Source organism: Phaseolus vulgaris, chromosome 6 (genome assembly GCF_000499845.2).
Source record: "Phaseolus vulgaris cultivar G19833 chromosome 6, P. vulgaris v2.0, whole genome shotgun sequence".
In the NCBI taxonomy this organism is placed as follows: domain Eukaryota; kingdom Viridiplantae; phylum Streptophyta; class Magnoliopsida; order Fabales; family Fabaceae; genus Phaseolus; species Phaseolus vulgaris.
Window position 1 is genome coordinate 16,444,269 of NC_023754.2, and position 17,999 is coordinate 16,462,267.

The 17,999-nt window shown below is 34.6% G+C and overlaps 3 protein-coding genes across 5 annotated transcripts; 1 reads left to right on the forward strand and 2 right to left on the reverse strand.

Annotated features, from left to right (window-relative positions):
- Positions 1-523: 523 nt before the first annotated feature.
- On the reverse strand, positions 524-1,126 carry LOC137833466 (uncharacterized). The gene has a single exon (XM_068641813.1). The coding sequence runs from the start codon at positions 1,124-1,126 to the stop codon at positions 524-526; it is 603 nt and encodes a 200-aa protein (XP_068497914.1).
- A 5,354-nt stretch (positions 1,127-6,480) lies between these two features.
- LOC137831359 (fasciclin-like arabinogalactan protein 1) lies at positions 6,481-8,235 on the forward strand. Its single transcript, XM_068639000.1, has one exon. The coding sequence runs from the start codon at positions 6,742-6,744 to the stop codon at positions 8,002-8,004; it is 1,263 nt and encodes a 420-aa protein (XP_068495101.1). The 5' UTR covers positions 6,481-6,741; the 3' UTR covers positions 8,005-8,235.
- A 4,043-nt stretch (positions 8,236-12,278) lies between these two features.
- On the reverse strand, positions 12,279-16,285 carry LOC137831360 (nudix hydrolase 2-like). 3 transcript variants are annotated; one of them, XM_068639004.1, is made up of 9 exons: positions 16,082-16,285; positions 15,050-15,246; positions 14,505-14,570; positions 14,061-14,198; positions 13,851-13,928; positions 13,712-13,762; positions 13,574-13,608; positions 13,148-13,256; positions 12,279-12,718 (listed from the first exon to the last, which is right to left on the reverse strand). In XM_068639004.1, the coding sequence occupies exons 2-9, from the start codon at positions 15,236-15,238 to the stop codon at positions 12,524-12,526; spliced, it is 861 nt and encodes a 286-aa protein (XP_068495105.1). In that variant the 5' UTR covers positions 15,239-15,246; positions 16,082-16,285; the 3' UTR covers positions 12,279-12,523. The 3 variants fall into 3 exon arrangements, with proteins under 3 accessions (XP_068495105.1, XP_068495104.1, XP_068495103.1); XM_068639003.1 differs by lacking the exon at positions 16,082-16,285 and adding an exon at positions 15,916-16,035 and having other exon boundaries at positions 15,050-15,241; XM_068639002.1 differs by lacking the exon at positions 16,082-16,285 and adding an exon at positions 15,916-16,035.
- Positions 16,286-17,999: the final 1,714 nt, after the last annotated feature.

Consider the following 17,999-nt stretch of genomic DNA (forward strand, 5'->3'; position numbering starts at 1 on the left):
TTTTCATGCTTCGCCATCGTCACAACGTGCGTTCCCGGCAGCGTGAGACGGCGACGACGATGTTTGCGACGGTACGCGAAGGCGGCAACAAGCACGACGACGCATTAGGGTTTTTTTTGGACCCGCGTCATGGATCGCGGAGGCCCATGGATCGCCCGATCCAACCCCTGGATCACCGGATCGCTCCGATCCGGTGAGAATCCGATCCAACCACTGATCCAACGCGTTTTTTGCCTTAAAGATCGTAAGATCGCGATTTTTACGATATAACTCACGATCTTAACAACACTGCTCTGCCTTCCTCATCTAAGACACCAGCATCATCTCGAGCATCAAAATCCTCAATTTTCTTTTTTAAAATCTCCCCTTTCAGATTAACATCTCCGAAGACGTCTCTGTTCCATACTTTTAAATCGGATTTTAGCTTCTTCAATTTTTCTTTGAACACAAACAAACCCCTACCGTAAACTTCAAAACTAAGCCATTTACTTCGAACAAACTCCCTGAACTTGTTGTCTTTTTGTCAGACATCCAGACTGCGAAAAGGTTTCGAACCCCAATCTGGACAGGAATCTTTAATTACCAAAGCACAGTGATCTGAAACAAGGACTCTATCAATTCTACTTTTAGCAGTACCATTTGGTTTATACCAAGTGAATTTCCGACCAACCATCAGAATGTCCATTAATTCAGCCTTTCCAATAAACTCATTAAAATCCCGCATTTCTCTATTATAATTCAAGCCCATAGCCAAACTTTTCCTCTCTTCCTTTGTTCTGATTGAGTTGAAGTCCCCTACTACACACCATATCCTGTTTAACTGACACGCTCTATAAGCATTAATCTCATCCCAACTCGCTTTCTTTTCCTTCAGAGAACCTGAGCTATAAACATTCACAATAGTTACTCTTACTCCGTCACCAACCTTCCATACTCCTTCAATAATCGAGAAATTATTCCTATTAACAGAACTTAATAAATGGAAACAACTCCTCCTCCATAAAGTAATAATCTCAGCAGCATTATTGATAGCCCCAATTTCAATCCAGTCTATTTCATTAGAACCCCACATATTGAAGCAATTCTCTTCTCCGAACTCAAAACACTTAGTCTCTTGAATACACATCATTCCTACCTGTTCTTTGAAAATCAACTCCTTTAGATATCTTCTTTTGTTACTTCCTCCTAACCCCCTCACATTCAAACTAATTATTTTCATCATCAAACACTACACTCTCCTTCCTTTTGAGCAACATGTTATCTCTATTCCGAGCTTCCAAGGCTTGCAAATTTTTAACTACCACTTCTTCCTTCCCAGCAAACGAAAACCCCAAAACTTTTCCCATGTTCCAAATTTGTTGGCCTTTCGATTCCTTATTTTCCAGCCAATAACGATTATTACAGTTCCTTACATCATTGTCAGAAATAGAAGAGACAACAGTTTCTAACCTTTTACCCGCCAACGAAGACGGAGCGACTTTCTTTCTCATATTCTTAAGGCTGGTTTTAAAAGAAGTCTTGCCAAGTCTTTTTCCACCTGTTGCCTCCGCCGAAAACAACATCTCAACCGCCCCTATTGACTCCTTCCCGACACTCCTATTAGCGTCGTCAACTTTTCCTCCGTCCGCCGCTTCAGGCAAGCCCTCCACCGCTGGCGAACCACCCAAATGCTCGTCGTAACCTAGACCTCTTCCGCCAGTGACCTCGAGCCCTTCGTCTCTATAAACGGGTGCCGCTTTCACCTCGTCACACGGCGACGCATTCAGTAGGTGCCCAAGAGGCGTCGTCACTGTTATCATTGACGTAACTAACACGGTATCGCCGTCAACCTTCATCTCCGCTTTATTCGACCACCCCTCCGTAGGCAGAGTATTCGACATTGTCGGAGCCACCGCGTCGTCGCTGGCTGGCGTACCACCAAGGACAACGCCGCTTGGATTCACTTCTCCGCCCACCCCAAAGTCGCATGTTGCAGGGAAACCTACATGGTCTGCCACGTCTGCAAATGGGTCTGAAACCAATGGCTGCTCCGCCCCACCAACCACGTTTACTTGGGCCAAAGTAGGCCCAACACAGAAAAACTCATCAGACCACCCCCCCTCTTCTCCAGAACTACCCTCATTTACACCACCTGACACGTGGTTTTGGACCCCATTAAATGCGCCGCCCATCTCCATTCTTTCCCATGCACGGTTTTGGTTTCCCAACCTTTCCCACTCATTGTTTTTACTTCCCAAAACAGGCATTACTCCCTCTTTTAGGTCTACATTTAGGTCTACACCAACTTTAGAAGAAAAATCTACCAACTCTGGATCTTCTAATAAAACTAAGTTGCCCTTAGCTCCATCATCTTCTCCTCCAATGTCCGAAAACACGGACTCAACCACATCTTCATCATCAGTGACTAAATAGCGTGCCTCCGAACTCCCCTCAGACAGCTGCCCCCATTCCATGCACTTACTGCAACCAAGCTGAGAAAAACGAAGGCACGTATCTTCTTCAAAGGTTATCCGACACCGATAATCATTAATAATAATACTTTTTACCACATTTGCATTCCCGCCCGCTGGAATCTTGATCCGTAATCTAGCAAACTCAAGAATCTCTCGTGCCTCCGTCGCCTCATCCACCTCAATAAACTTTCCTACTAACTCCCCAATAAGTTCAAAGCATTGTCTATTCCAAAACATCAATGGTAAACCCCTAATTCGAACCCAAGCAACTTTACCAGAGACGGAGAACGAATTATCCCATGGGACAAGAGAATCAAAGATATCCCCAAACCACTCTTTGTTATCATCAATGACCTTCGCGACAGAAATCTCACCATCACCAGCTAACAGCATAAAATTCTCTCCAAGATAGCTAAGACTTAATGAACCATAACCACCCACCACAACACTCTCCTTAACTGCCTGAAAATTAGACAGTTTCGAGAACCTCCCAATAAAACAACTCTCGAGCCACAATGATGGCTCCACATCCACCTTAAAACAAGGCAAATCAAATTCGAGCTCCTTTTGTTCACCATCACTCTTTTTTCCCTGAGACAAACTCGCACTCCCAGACATAACCACTTCTGCGAATGAACGGTGCATCTCCTTCTGGCTCCAAACTTTTTTAGAGCCCTCCACCCTCCGGTTTTGATTACGCGCTTCCTTTGGCTGTTCTTTCTTACGGTATCTGGCTATGTTCACACGTAATTTCCATAACCCAATCCTAATAGCATCCAACCTTCTTTTTAACTCACAAACATTCCTCACCCCTTGGAACCTCACAAACCCAAAGCGTTGTTTTCTATAATTAAGTTTTTTTGGGTATAAAAACATTCAGAACTCTACCCCATCTTTGAAAAATATTCCAAAGCTCCTTTTCTTCATGACCAGACGGAATATTAGTGAAGAAAAACGAAGTATCAGAGACAACCCTACCTTTCCCTCTCTCTATAACTTCTCTCTATAACCTCTCGAAAACTACCCAATTACCTAAGTGAATAAAAAAATATTGGTTTAAGTTGTGTTTCGCATTTCTTTGTAAGATTTAATCTAACTAATTCACCTTTAATCTTATTAATTGATTTGGGTTAGTCATAGTAAATTTTGGAAAGTATATTTTTTTTTTTAAAAAGTTCTCAATTTGATTTTCGTTAATTTTTTTAAAATAGTTATTTTAAAATAGACTATATAATTGTTGCAAGTAAAATTAAATATCAAAATTAAACATCCAGTTAAGTCCGAAATTAATATACATAATCTCTTAACACAGAATATAAGAAATTATATCAGTTCCAATTAAATTGTATGTAACTTAATTACAACTAAAATTTAACTAAATTCAATAGGGTTAGGTAGAATTTATGAAAAATAAACACTCATGTGTTTTATTTTATCTATTACTCTTTGAGTTTAGGTGTAGATAAGAAGTGAATACACGAAAATGAAAAGCTTTCTTATTCCCTTGAGATGAAGCTTTAAAGCACGATATCACATGGTGCTGTTTTTCCAAATTAGAATATGATTTTAGGTTACATTGCACCAAATGCTGAAGTAACATCCTCATGAAGCCACCCAGGAAACGTAGAACACAATCTTTTGTGGCATTGTGAAGGAAGAATATGATAAAAATATACATTTTCTGACATTTTCAATGCAAGATCTGTGTTCCTTCATTGGATTACAGCACTCAAATCAATGCTCATTTTCAACATTTTCAGTAAAATTGCTTCATTAACAACTCCAAAATCACAGTTATGTTGTTGTGTCCCTACCATCTGCAGAGCAAGAGAAAGTCATGGATGAGACATGTTTTAAATACAGAATCTTGTACTTTTGCCCAAATCTACATATCAACATCACAACAACACACTTATAACAAGTAACAATTTTATAATCTTATATTGCATTTGCCAGCCAAACAGGCATGATCCTTTTACAAAGGAAAAAAAAAACAATACAACATTATGCTTGTTTATTCAAAGTATAAATAAATTTCTAATAGACTTTGTGAAAACTATGCCTAATATTTATTTTACATCGGTTAACTTTTGGAGTTCAGTTTGACTTAAAATATGTATAGTCATTATAGATGTTGGTATTTGATCCATACAACTTGTTTTAAATTGCAATCTCCAACTTAAGACTATATTTGTTAAAAAAATACATTAATTAATAGTTTTAGTAAATATATATAAATGAGAAACTATTCTTATTTTATGAGTTTTTTTTTAATATAAAAAAAGGACTTTTATACTATTCAATAAATTCAAATTTAAATTATAAGATACATAAGCCATATTGTAAAATGAAAAAAATAACATATTAATTTTACCTAATTAAAAAGTTACATATTACATTTACTTTTTTTTATAAATATTATATATTGTGATATAATTTATTTAGCTTATCCCATTTGATTTTTTTTTCTTGAAACACAAGCAATGGTCCTTCTTCTCTTGAGAACACAAACAATACTTTGGAATTATTAAGAAGAAAGAACACAACCACAAATCAAGCTTCCCACCAAAACTAAACCTTAAATAAAAACTAACAATACACACAAAAGAGGTTGTCGGTGGTGCATGTTTTTGCAACATCACATGCTCCACTCCATCCACCGTCCACGTGGCACCTCCTGCACCGTTCCCCCAACTATGTTTAGTACCCCCACCCGTCATTATTCTTCTACTTTCACCTTTCAATATTGCCTTCCTCATTTGCTTTATCTACGATCGCTGCCATTCCAGCATCCACGGCTGATATTCATCCATGCATAATCTTGTTTTGTTGGTCAACGTGGAGTATTTTAAACGGTCATGATTGCGCTATAAGCTGCAAGTACTCTTATTCTATCATATTCACTTTACAAAAACACTCCCAAAAAGTGCGGATTTTCAGCTTTACAGCCACTGATTATGATTCTGTGTGCTGTTTCATATGTTCTACCTTCTATCTTATAAATGTCTCTTTTCACTTAAATTTATGTTTATATTATAAAGGTACTATTTAAGTTTTAAATATATATTAAATCTATCAAATATTATAATATATATTTTAATTTTTCAATTTTAATGGAACGTTAAAAATATCATAATTTTATAATTTTAGGTTATTCATAACTTAAAATTTATTCACATGATATTAGTTTCTTATATGTCTCCATGACTAAAATCATAAAATGTTCAGAATTAAAATATTATATATAAAATGTTGACCTAATTAAAAATGGGAAGAGTGATCTTCAATGAAGTTATTGTTTTAGATTATAAAAAATGTTAACATGATGTAAATATTATAGGAAAGTGTTAGTTAATATAAATGGTTTGTTAAAAAGATAAATTACATACCTAAAAATGTTGTTGTCTTTATAATACAGATGTTACAAATATTAATGAGGAAGAATAGTAATTAAAATAAAAACACAAAAGTAATGAATAGTTATTGTTTTTCTTTCTCCAGCGAATAAAGAACTGCTGAAGTCGCGTGACATGCTGCCTCGGCCTCTTCCTTTACTCCAATTCAACAGAATCTTCTAGAACCTCACCAGTACACGCACATCACCTTCTGTATATATTACTCGCAATACACGCGCGTGTGATTTAAATAATAAATAACATGTTTAAAAATAAAAACAAACAAATAATAAAAAGTTGAAAATTTTAGGTTAAAACAAATCAAAACTTTTAATTTTTTTTATATAAACTACATTTAAATTTAAGAAGTAAAGCAAAAATAAAATCACAAATTTCATGAACCTTTCTCTTTTTTTAAAAAAAAATATAAAAGGTGAAATAAACTAAATAAGAAAACGTGTAAAATAGATCATTTCCTATCTTTTCTCTTCCAAAATAGATCATTTCCTATCTTTTCTCTTGAACAAAATCAGAACCATTGATTACGTTGTCCCTTCTTCATTTGTATGGTAAATTAGTCAATCCAAGGGATTAGATCTTATAGTGTTTTGAGTGGAGATAAAATTAGCTTCAGAGAATCTATTATTCATTTTTTAAAACAACCATTTATATTTCTACAAAAAAAATTGGTAAAATTAGACAGAGTTTGTTACTACTGTTTGTGAAAGAATGGCAGAAACCGTAATAATCTGAAACTCGATGCCCTATTCTCTCCACTATTCTTATTAGTACCTCTGTGTCTCTGTCTCTCTCCTTCTCTCTGCTTCACTCTCCACTCTTCACTCCACTCTGTTTATCTGACGCCGCCAGATCTCAGATTCTCACACTTCACAATGCACCATCACCTCCGTCCGGCAATGATGCCGGTGCTCGCGGCGGCGGTCCTCCTCCTCGCAACCCTCTCCCAAGCGCACAACATCACGCGCATCCTCGCGCAGCACCCGGAGTTCTCCACCTTCAACCACTACCTCACCCTCACGCATCTCGCCCCCGAAATCAACGGAAGAACCACCATCACCGTCTGTGCCGTCGACAACGCCGCCATGGACGAACTCCTCTCCAAGCACCCTTCCATCTACACCATCAAAAACATCCTCTCCCTCCATGTCCTCCTCGACTACTTCGGTGCCAAGAAGCTCCACCAGATCACAAACGGCACAGCCCTCGCCGCCACCATGTACCAGGCCACCGGCACTGCCCCGGGCTCCGCTGGCTTCGTCAACATCACCGACCTCCACGGTGGTAAGGTCGGATTCGGCGCCGAAAACAACGATGGAACCCTGACCTCCACCTTCGTGAAATCCGTGGAAGAAATGCCTTACAACATCTCCGTAATCCAGATCAGCAAAATTCTCCCCTCGGCTGCAGCGGAAGCCCCTGCACCGGCACCCACGCAGCAAAACCTCACCAGCATTATGTCCAAACACGGTTGCAAAGTCTTCGCCGACACTCTTTCTTCCTTTGGCGACGCGCTTACCACCTTCAACGACAACCTCGGTGGTGGATTAACCGTTTTCTGCCCCCTCGACGACGCCTTCAAAGCTTTCCTTCCCAAATTCAAAAACCTAACAGCTTCTGGCAAACTCGCGCTTCTCGAATTCCATGGCGTGCCGGTGTACCAATCCCTTGCCACCCTAAAATCAAACAATGGACTTCAGAACACCTTGGCCACCGACGGAGCTAACAAATTCGACTTCACAGTGCAAAACGACGGTGAAGATGTCACTCTCAATACGAGGCTCACCACGGCGAAGATCACCGACACCATAATCGATCAACAGCCTCTCGCGGTTTTCGCTATCAATAAGGTCCTTCTCCCTAAGGAGTTGTTCAAGGGTCAGGCACTGGCTCCGGCTCCCGCGCCGGAGCCTTCTGCCGCTGACGCTCCTGCGCCGGCGAAGGGGAAGAAGAAGAAGAAAAAGGCTGCTGACGCACCTGCTGCGGATTCGAATTCCGACGCGCCGGCGGACTCCCCCGGGGACGCCGCCGATGACACCGCTGACGATAGTAACGGCGCCGTTATACCTGAAGGCAGAAGCTTTGGTAATGTTGTTATTGCCTTGGGTTTGGTTTTTGGGTTACCGTTAGTGCTGTGATGTGACCCTGTTGTTTTAAAAAAAGAGGGCTTTTAGGGTTTTTTTTCTTCTCTTTTGTTTTTGAAGGTAGGAATTAAGGGGATTCGAAGTGATTCTCCTTTTTTTCTCTCTTTTTTGTGTGTGTTTTAATATTTTTATTTGATTATTATTATTATTATTATTATTATTATTGTATTTGATAATGTTGTAATTTTGGTGGTGAGAGAATGGAAATTGATACCTTGTTCTGAATGTTATAATGTAACATTTGTTTAATTTTGTCCAATGAATGATGAAGGTGTTCAATGTTTATCATTATAGATTTGGATGATAATGTAGATTGTTTCTGATAAATCAGTGTTTGAACTTTTAACTTCCGTTTCTTCAACTAAGTTTGTGTTTTTCTTAATGTAAGTTTCTTCTATTGATTTAGTTTTTTAATGTGTAAATAGTTTGACTTAAATTATATTTTTTAAAAAACTAATTTGTTACCGTTGAGGGCTTGTAGTTTTTTGTTTAATAAGATTTGATGAAATCAATGTGATTGAGTGAAGCAAAGAGTTAAACCGACACCAAACGTTGTATAGATTTTTAATACCAAACGTTGTAGAGCTGAAGTTTTGTTGTTATGTATGCAATGTTGTGGAAATCCTTTGGCCATGCAAGCTTTTTTGTCTTTATTGTGTTTGGTTGTAGCAGTGGCTTGTGGTTATTGTGTTTCAAATTTAAACTTTCGTCAAATTTAAATTGCTTGTAAGAATAACTCTTTCAAATTTAAACTTTCAAAAAGCACTTATTATTTTACACATAATCTATATGAACTTCTTATATGAAAAAGTTTCTCTCTGCACCCACTTATATGAGTTTGGTATTATTTTTTCATGATTTCAAATGAAAACCTATTCCTAATTGATGGAATTATTACAAAATTATATGTTATATGTTTCATAAGATCATGTGAGTTTAATTCTAACATTTATCATTGTGGCATGTAACTTTACTTAAATTAATATTGTTTTTACTGATTTCTTTTAATGTATTGATATTGGATTTGGGGTGTCTCAATTGTTAATAAATTGTATTGTTTATATTTTGGAAAGTTTGTATTTGAAACTTTAAAGTTAATTTTATTTTGTTATGTATTTAACATTGAGTGGACCTTAATTATTTTTTATCAATTATCTCTATGATTTGATTTGCTTTATGTAAATAATAAAGGAGTGAGTATCGACCGTGATTATATTAAATTTAATTTTGAATTATCTAGTTCAACAATTTGATAATATTAATATCTTCTTTAATTATAATAATTAAATAGGAAAAACTTTAGTTACTAATTAAATACCAATTTAAAAATTATTTAATAATAATAGAAATTATTTTAAAAATCAAAATTATTTTAATCTCTAAAATATCTATAATTTAGTTACTATAACAACTAATTATTTTTTTTCTAAAAATTAATTTTTATTTTATGATTTTAGTTGTGTGTATATATTAATTTATATTTTATGAAATTTCAGTTTATTGCATTATATATTGATCTCCATTATATATTTAATTAATTGTGGTTAAATTTATGTCTTTTCTCATTTCGTGTTACTTAAAATTTATTGTGAATATTGAGACCATTGAAGATCTATGTAAAACTCTTACATCCTTATCAAGTTATAAGGATGGTAATTTATTGGTTTAGGGTTAATAAATGATATTTAATAAAAAAATGACCATTTTTTTTGATATAGTAAAGATGAAAAGTGATTTTGAAGAAGAGAGAGAAAGAAGAGTTGAATTGTGTGAAGAAGTGGTCCTTTCCAAACGTTATTAATTGCATTCGGTGGCCTAGCTCCGGACAATCATGCTCTTCTTTCTCCCACCAACTAAACCACATCTTTTCCACAAATTTACAAAAACCTCTAATTCTCATTCAAATTTATAAAAAATATCCAATTTTAAAATTTGAATATAAACTATTTAAAAACACCACTTCAAAATAGATAAATAATATAATTTAATTTTTGATTTTTTTTAAATTATACAATAAAAACTAATTTTAGAAAAAAATAATTATTATAATAACTAAATTAGACATTAATTTTAGAAAAAAAAAATTATTATAATAATTAAATTAGACACTATTTTATAAATTAAAAAAATTAACTTTTAAATTAGTTTTTATTATTATTATTATAATAGTGTTTATTTCATCTAAAATCATGCTTCATAGTAGAATTTCATATAGTTTTTGTTCATTTTTTACACGCTAACGTCTTCGATTTAAAAGAAAAATTAAATCATTTTTACTAACACGGTTTTTTCTTTTTAAATATTTTAAGGATTCATGATTTAATGCACAAGTTTCAGCAAGACTTTAGAAGGTAGGAGTTTTTCAATGTTGTTTAATTTTCAAGTTTTAAAAGTAATTTTTTTATGTTTAGTCGTGATTTTTAATTTACAAGTTTTAAAAGTAATTTTTGATGTTTAGTTGTGTTTTTTTTTTTTAATGGGTGTAATATTTTGAATTTTTTTATAAAATAATTGAATATAATGTTGTAATTTCTTTTATATAATTTAGTTAATTTAATTAATTAATCAAATACAATTTAAAAATAAAATAACAGCATTAAAATATATGTTTTTATTATAATAAAATAATTTTAATATTAGAGAAACAAATATTATAAAAATTATTTATGTTTATATGGAAAAAAAATCGATTATAATCTTTGTTATAGACAGTAGAAACAGAATGTAACTCTATTGATCCATTTTTTATGAATAGAAAAAATACTTTGTATTCCTGACTGTGTTTAAAGATTTTGACTTGTGAGGAAACATTGAACTTCATTAAAGATTCAAAGTATTTATGGTAATCTATCCCAATCAACCACATTTGTAACAATAATTCTAAGTATTTATCTTGAAAAAACATAACTAATTTGGAGCTGCAACAAAAAGTTGAATATTACAGCACAAATTTATATGAATTGACATGTATGATATTATTGCAGATGATATCCAATTGAAAGTGACGACTACTTCTTCTCCTAGACTTGAGCATGATAAACAAATGAACACCAACCAAATTCAGAAGAGAAAAATAAAGGAGGAAAAAAGCATCATGAGTGGCACCAGAACTTGCAGAAGCATTAAAGCAGAGCGTTGGCCTTCACCATAGGGCACAGGAGTGTAGGGATTTGGAGGAGCAAAATTATAAGGAGGTGCAGGAGTGCAGCACTCAACACCTGCAGGAGGAGAAGGAGGAGGAGGAGGGCAGTTGCTAGGGTTTTTCTCTTTTAGGGGAGGAGGTGCTCCATATATAGAGTAACCATAAGGTGGTGGTGGAGCACATGAAGGTGGTGGTGGTGGTGTTGGTGGTGGTGGAGGCTCTTGTTGACAAGGGTATTCACATTTGGAGCAAGTGAGACATGGTGTTGGGGTATTCACATTTGGAGTGACATCATCCCCTGAAGCTTTGAAGGCATAATTGGATAGATGTAAGCAAAGGGTAATAAGAACTACAAGAAACTTTGTTGAAAACATTTGGTTTTCCATTTGAGTAAGTGCTGGGAAAGGTTTAGAAGAAAATGAGTTTTTTCTTGATCCATTTTTGTAGATACCAAGTTCAGATATACATGAGGTGTGTAACAAGGTTCTAGATTTGTCACCCTTTTGCATATCAGATATAATGGCACATGGCAGAACATTTGTCATTATGATATTGAAGTAGTAAACAAATTGCAATAAGCTTCCATGACTCTCAATGCAGACAAATTGTTAAACTGTTCACATTTGTCATTTTTTTTTATTTCTTTTCCTTTTCAGAGTTCTTAAAACTCATCTTCCAATGCAGTAACTCTATGGTAAACAATGGAGTTTCATAGCACATGTGATAACAGATAGATGAGTTTCAAATTTTATATTTCTTTGACTGTTATGAAAATTTGAAATAATAAAGATATAAATTTTTTAAAATGTTTGTTTTGAAAAAAAAAATGTAACAATGGAGTCATGTTTTGTTTGATGGATTTTTTTACGTATTAAAAGTACAAAAATATTCACAATTTTTTATTTCCAAACAAGATAACAAATTCAGATTGCAAAATTCTCGAGTTCTGATTTTCTACTGGTATGAGTGAAATCAATTAACCAACCAAAACCCTAAATCAATTACTTGAATTAAATCACAAATATAAGAGAATTTAATTTAATTTAATTTGGTTTATTTTGAAAATACTTCTATGCCTTATGACCACTCAATTTTCTAACAGGAAATTATAAAAAAAGGACAACAGTTTAATAATCATCAACCAAGAACAACAGAGACTCTTCATTTAAGCATAAGATGAAAGACTAATCCATAATAGATGACACATACAACTTCAAACAACTAATCATCAATGGTTAAAATACCATTAATCTTGATAATTAAAATTTAATTTAATAATTAGAAAATGCTGATGCAGGAATTCCAACATTTTATACAAGAAAGAAATATCAAAATCAACTTTCATGGATGACAAAGGTTGATTTGGAAAACTTAAGAAGTCTTGTCGAGGTCATGGCTGTTCAAATACAGACAATTCAACTCCTCCACGAAATATGATGAGACAGGCCTTGGAGAGAATCCATCATACACATTTTCCATCTTTGCCAAGCATAATTCTATCATGTACTTGAAGGGTTCGTGCATCTGATTGAAAGGTTGGTCAGCAAATTCCTCGAACGGCATCCACTTTGTCAGAAAATTCAAACCACAGCAAAGAAAATTTTAGCATCAGCAACACAGATTCAAATATGGTCACAATAGCACTAGGGTGATGAGGTAAACATGCAATACCAATGAATTATATGTCAATGGTGTGGAAAGTTAGTGTTGTAGAACACCAAAATAGACTGCGTACTTACAGAAACTACAACATTCATTGGAACCAATGGAGTATGTTCATAAATGAATGTTTGAACATGTTTATTATGTAGATAATGGTCATATAATGTGTCACACTAATCAAGTGAAGTGGTTGTTCACAAGTTTTTTTGTCCTAAACATGTGTTTTCTGTTAATATTTTGGCAGTGCTTGTAGAATTGGAGTTTTGAGGTGTTTACAGTAGGAAATGCAGAAGAGAAAAAAAAACATGATTTGGCACAGTCAAATAAAAATACCTGAGCTGCCTCAATTTCCAGATCTTGCTTTTTGATGTCGGAAGAAAGAGGACGCAGCATGCAAACAAAAGATAGATCTGATTTTCCAAAGAATGAATTGTGTGTGTGTCTGAAAATCATAAACATGCGAATGTCAAAAGAAAAATTATAAAGGAAGAAAGAGAGTCAGGTGAAGAGATGTTGGAAAATTTCAATTTCTTTTATTATGACTTAAGTTTGTTAGGATGTTAGATTCCAAATCCAACTTAATGATTAGAACAGAAACAGAAAACAAGTGTCCTTAGTGTTTCCCATCAACTTAAATGCAATATAACTCAGTAAATTCTTTATGGTAGGGGATTTCTTTTCCAAATCCATGGATCTATATGAAATATCTCCTGAAAAAGTATTAACAAGACTTTTCTTCACAAATTAGAAAATTCATACCTGAATGCTAGTACTTCCACAAATTCTGTATCAATCTGAACAAGAGTAAAACAGACCAAAATTATAGACATGACTAAAATGCAATAATACTAACATTCTACAACATATATAGGAATTCAATTTTGTACTGATACTTACTCCTGTCTCTTCTTTCACTTCTCTAATAGCTGCTTCAAAAATCTCCTCACCCTGCAGGTACCAATCCAAGTTTCAATTTGCTAACAAAATAAAATTATTCTGAAGAATAGATGGATTTTGTCTTAAAAAGTGTGCATACTGCATCAACCACTCCAGTGGGTATTTTCCAAACACCAATCCCATGGAATCCACCTCTTTTTTCCTGGACCACAAGCACCTACAAGCCCACCACACCCAAAACAAAGGTAACAAACAAAGAAAAAGGAATAGAATGCTGGCATGAAACAAGGTTGATTATTTGTAACAAAAAAGTTGATCTACATAATCATTCTTTGATCTCGTTTCAGACCTCTTTCTTATCATTCAAGACAATAGCGCCAACTCCTACACAATGGGAAGCATTTGGAGGTATTGTGCAGCCAGTTTTGGGAATCCAGTAAACTAGCATTAGATAGTTTGGTTCTGCATGGTGGTACCAAAAACCCTCCTGCCAGTAGCATAACACAAAGCACATTTATATTAGATCTTACTCTAGTAGCTACCCCAAATGACAAAATTTGACACAAGATGCTTTGAATTAGAATTGGGCTAAATAAGGCTAACACACCCGATGCATTGCAGATAAGAGAATAGAGAATATTAGATCAAAGGTAAAATTTTGTTATGAAGGGTTTGTCCTATTTTACATTATAATAAATAAAAAAATCTTAGTATTGAACCTGAGATGTTGTATGCATGATGGGGAATCAAAAGTAGTTTACAACAAAACCTTAAGAAAATAGGGGGAAATTACCTTAACAGCAGTTTCGACAAGATTAACAAGCTCAATAGGTAACTTGATCCAAACACCATCTTTTCCCTGAAATGCATACCAAACTTAAATAAAGGCCAACTACAGGTCAGAGGTTTACATTTTTATGACTGAATAAATTTTAGGTAAGAAAATTACAATGTGCATGAAAAGTATGTTTTTTTTGTCTTTTTTTGGATAAAAGCATTCATCCAAAGAGAAGATTCATCTTGAGTTGAAGCGTGTGTTTGCACATTAATCAGCTCACTTCATATTGTATTATTTAATGGTTGGTTTTAAGGTGTATGGTCAACAGAATCCCTTAGAAGAACTACATTGGCTTCAAATTTTGACTCGTGTAAAGAGGTGCTCTCTAGGCAAACATATGATATCAGTCAACCCTGTCAACTAAACTATCTATTGCACCTAAAGAAAGAAAGTGGCCAACTATTACAAGTGGAAATAGGCATCACAAAGTGGATAAACCTTTTCAGATGAGAGCTTAATGCAAGAAAGTACCATTTTAGGCTTTAGATGATAATCTTCACCTGTTTTTTCCAATGTAAAAGTGAAGATCTAAGCAAAGTAGCAAAAACTTCAGAGTCCATAGCCTCCTTTAAGTCCACAATGACTCCTCCATGTGCATCATTGGTGGCTCGGAGAATTTTAACACATTCAAATCCATTCTCACACAGTCGATCCCCTAATAGTGGCGCTGGACTGGCTGAGACTGACATGGACTAAACTGCACAATAAATGAAAAAATGATAAAAGTCCAAAAGGAAGTTCTAATAAAATAAAAAATTTGAGAAGTTGAACACTAATACCACATCTAGATTCTAGAAATAGCTGCAGAATTGTTGAATCACAAGCCTATACATTGTCTAAAATTCACAAACTTGCACAACTGTACAGGTGGCTCCACCTATGCTTAATAGGAAAACTTTTGGTGGAGATTTCCTATAGAGTGGCAAGATTGTGAATCCATGAATCATACAATGAAAAATAGACTCACTCTTTATCCAAACCACTGAAACAATTTCAAGCTGCATCTTTTGTTTTGACAGTTCTAGATAACAAACAAACTATATTCAAATCAGTGCTTAAAATTGGATTCAAGGTAGTTTAACTGGGTCTGCTAATTCTAAAAATCCATCACCGAATTTGCACACTTCATGTGACAACATACCATTTTAAAATCTTTTTATATCAGTTTACTCTAGAAGTACTCACTAAGATAAAACAAAAGAAAAGGCAGATTCTAGAAAACTCTACTGTCTCAACTAAATCATATTCAATCTGAGACACACAGCACCAAAGCCAAGATGGCATGGCACAGACAAGTTCCACAGATAACTAGAATCAGCTAGCACACAGCAGTGTGACCAAGAAAAACCACACCAAAGAAGATTACCTTGAGAACAAACTCAAAAAAGAGATTGAGATTAACTGAAAACTTGAAGATTCAAAGGCTAAAAGGAGACCACAGCCACAGGGAACATACACAAAGAGAGAGCACTAGCTAGTGGAACTTGGAGAGTTACAAGTAATGAGGTTGCAATTTATAGAAGCTGGCTTACTCTGAGTTTCATAAGTGCGTAGTGACGTGTACTGCACCCCTTAGTGAACCAAGGCTTTGCCATGTCTTCAATTCATTAGTAGCCGCCCGCACTATAAACTTGGTAACTGGTCAGAGTATTAGCTGATTGGGTAGTCTTCAGCAACTCCTTGCATCAGTATGAACAAGGTTATCTCTTAGCCACATGATTTTGAAATCCCTCTATACACACACACACATATATATGTATATATATATATATATTTCAAACAAGTCCGTGTTCGTAGTTCAAACCTTAGAAGACCATTGACCCTTTGTGAACTATTTCACGACTTTACCCTTTTCTTAGGCACATGATTTTGAAAATGCTATCCCTCTGTATGTACACTTTTTTTTAGCAAGATTGTTTTCAAAGTTCAAACCTTAGAAGACTCATTGACCCTTTGTGGTCTCATTCATGAATCATGAGGCTGTTTTGTCCTCAAAATACTGTTCCTGCTCTTATTTATATGCACAAGAACAAACACACCAGGTCAAGGTGGAAGATTAACAAGCATATTATAAAATACATATACTAAAATGAATCAAGCATTAAATTAACCACCGAAGCATCTGTAGGTGTGGTGAACACTTTTTGGGACCCAGCACTTGTCCCATAATTTTCATATATAAAACTGAAGTTACTCTTGTTTTTCAGAGATGCAAATTTATTATCAGTAAAACCGTTAAAGTTTCTATGAATTAGCTGAATAAACCAGATAAAATTAGTTAAAATTTAGGTTTACATTATACATTAATTTGAGTGTCTGTCATTTGTACCACGTTTTATTACATATACACACAGAAAAACTTTAGTTTTTCATAAATGCATGATACTAGAAGTAGCAATACCACGAAATTCAAGATCACTCTTAAAAAGTTGAAAGCCAACATGGTGGCTCCTTGAACAGAAGACGGTGGTGACAGTGACACCAACCATGTCAATTGAATGTAATCCTCAATTTCTACATAATGGGTAGTATGGCACCACTAAGTCAAGAGATGGTAAGACACCACCACCTCCTCATAGTCAAGAAAAGGAGAGATGATGAACCACCACCAAGTCTAAGGCATCATAACTCCAGACCTCTTTCATATTCAACCAGATAAAACCTAATTATGGAATAGGTATTTGATAGGACTTTTTTACCAATTACGGTAATTAATTCGTAAAATTGCATCTATTTAGTAAAATATCATATTTTATAAAAGACTGAATGAAAAATTAGAAGTTAAAACTACCATCAATATCAACATAAAAATAGCCATATCAACATAAAAATAGCCATGTTTGGATTTTGTTCAATCAAAGTGTTCTTAGAAAAGACTAGAATGATATTACAAGATTATGTTGTATTGAGATATGAACTTTAAGCCTAATTCAATCTTATGAAATCAGTTTATTAAGATATGAACTTTAAGCCTAATTCAGTCTCATTAAATCAGTTTATAAGAGAGGTTTATACTCACTATATATTATGAAATATATTATGAAATGTCTTAATATCTAGTTGATGTGGGATCTTTAACACACTTCCTCGAGTGTTGTGCCTCTCCCTCTATTTATACTACTATGGATGGACTCTGACTGTTATGGGTCTGCTTTTGAGTCCAGTTGGATGTCCAATTGCACTTTAATCATGTTTTGCGCTTAACCTAGTTTATTCTCGTCTAATCATGTATTTGATTGTTACTAGTCGGCTTTTCGGTCATCCGGTAGTACACAAACGACTTACCGTACAAAACATAAATATAAATAAAAGTTTGACTAATTCAACACGTACAAGTAATGATTACAAGAATAAGTAAAAGAATTCATACATACAATTTATGCAATGTAACGTTGATAATGGTGATAATGTAGTAAGGTTTAAATATTATTGTGTGACATGTTTGAATGA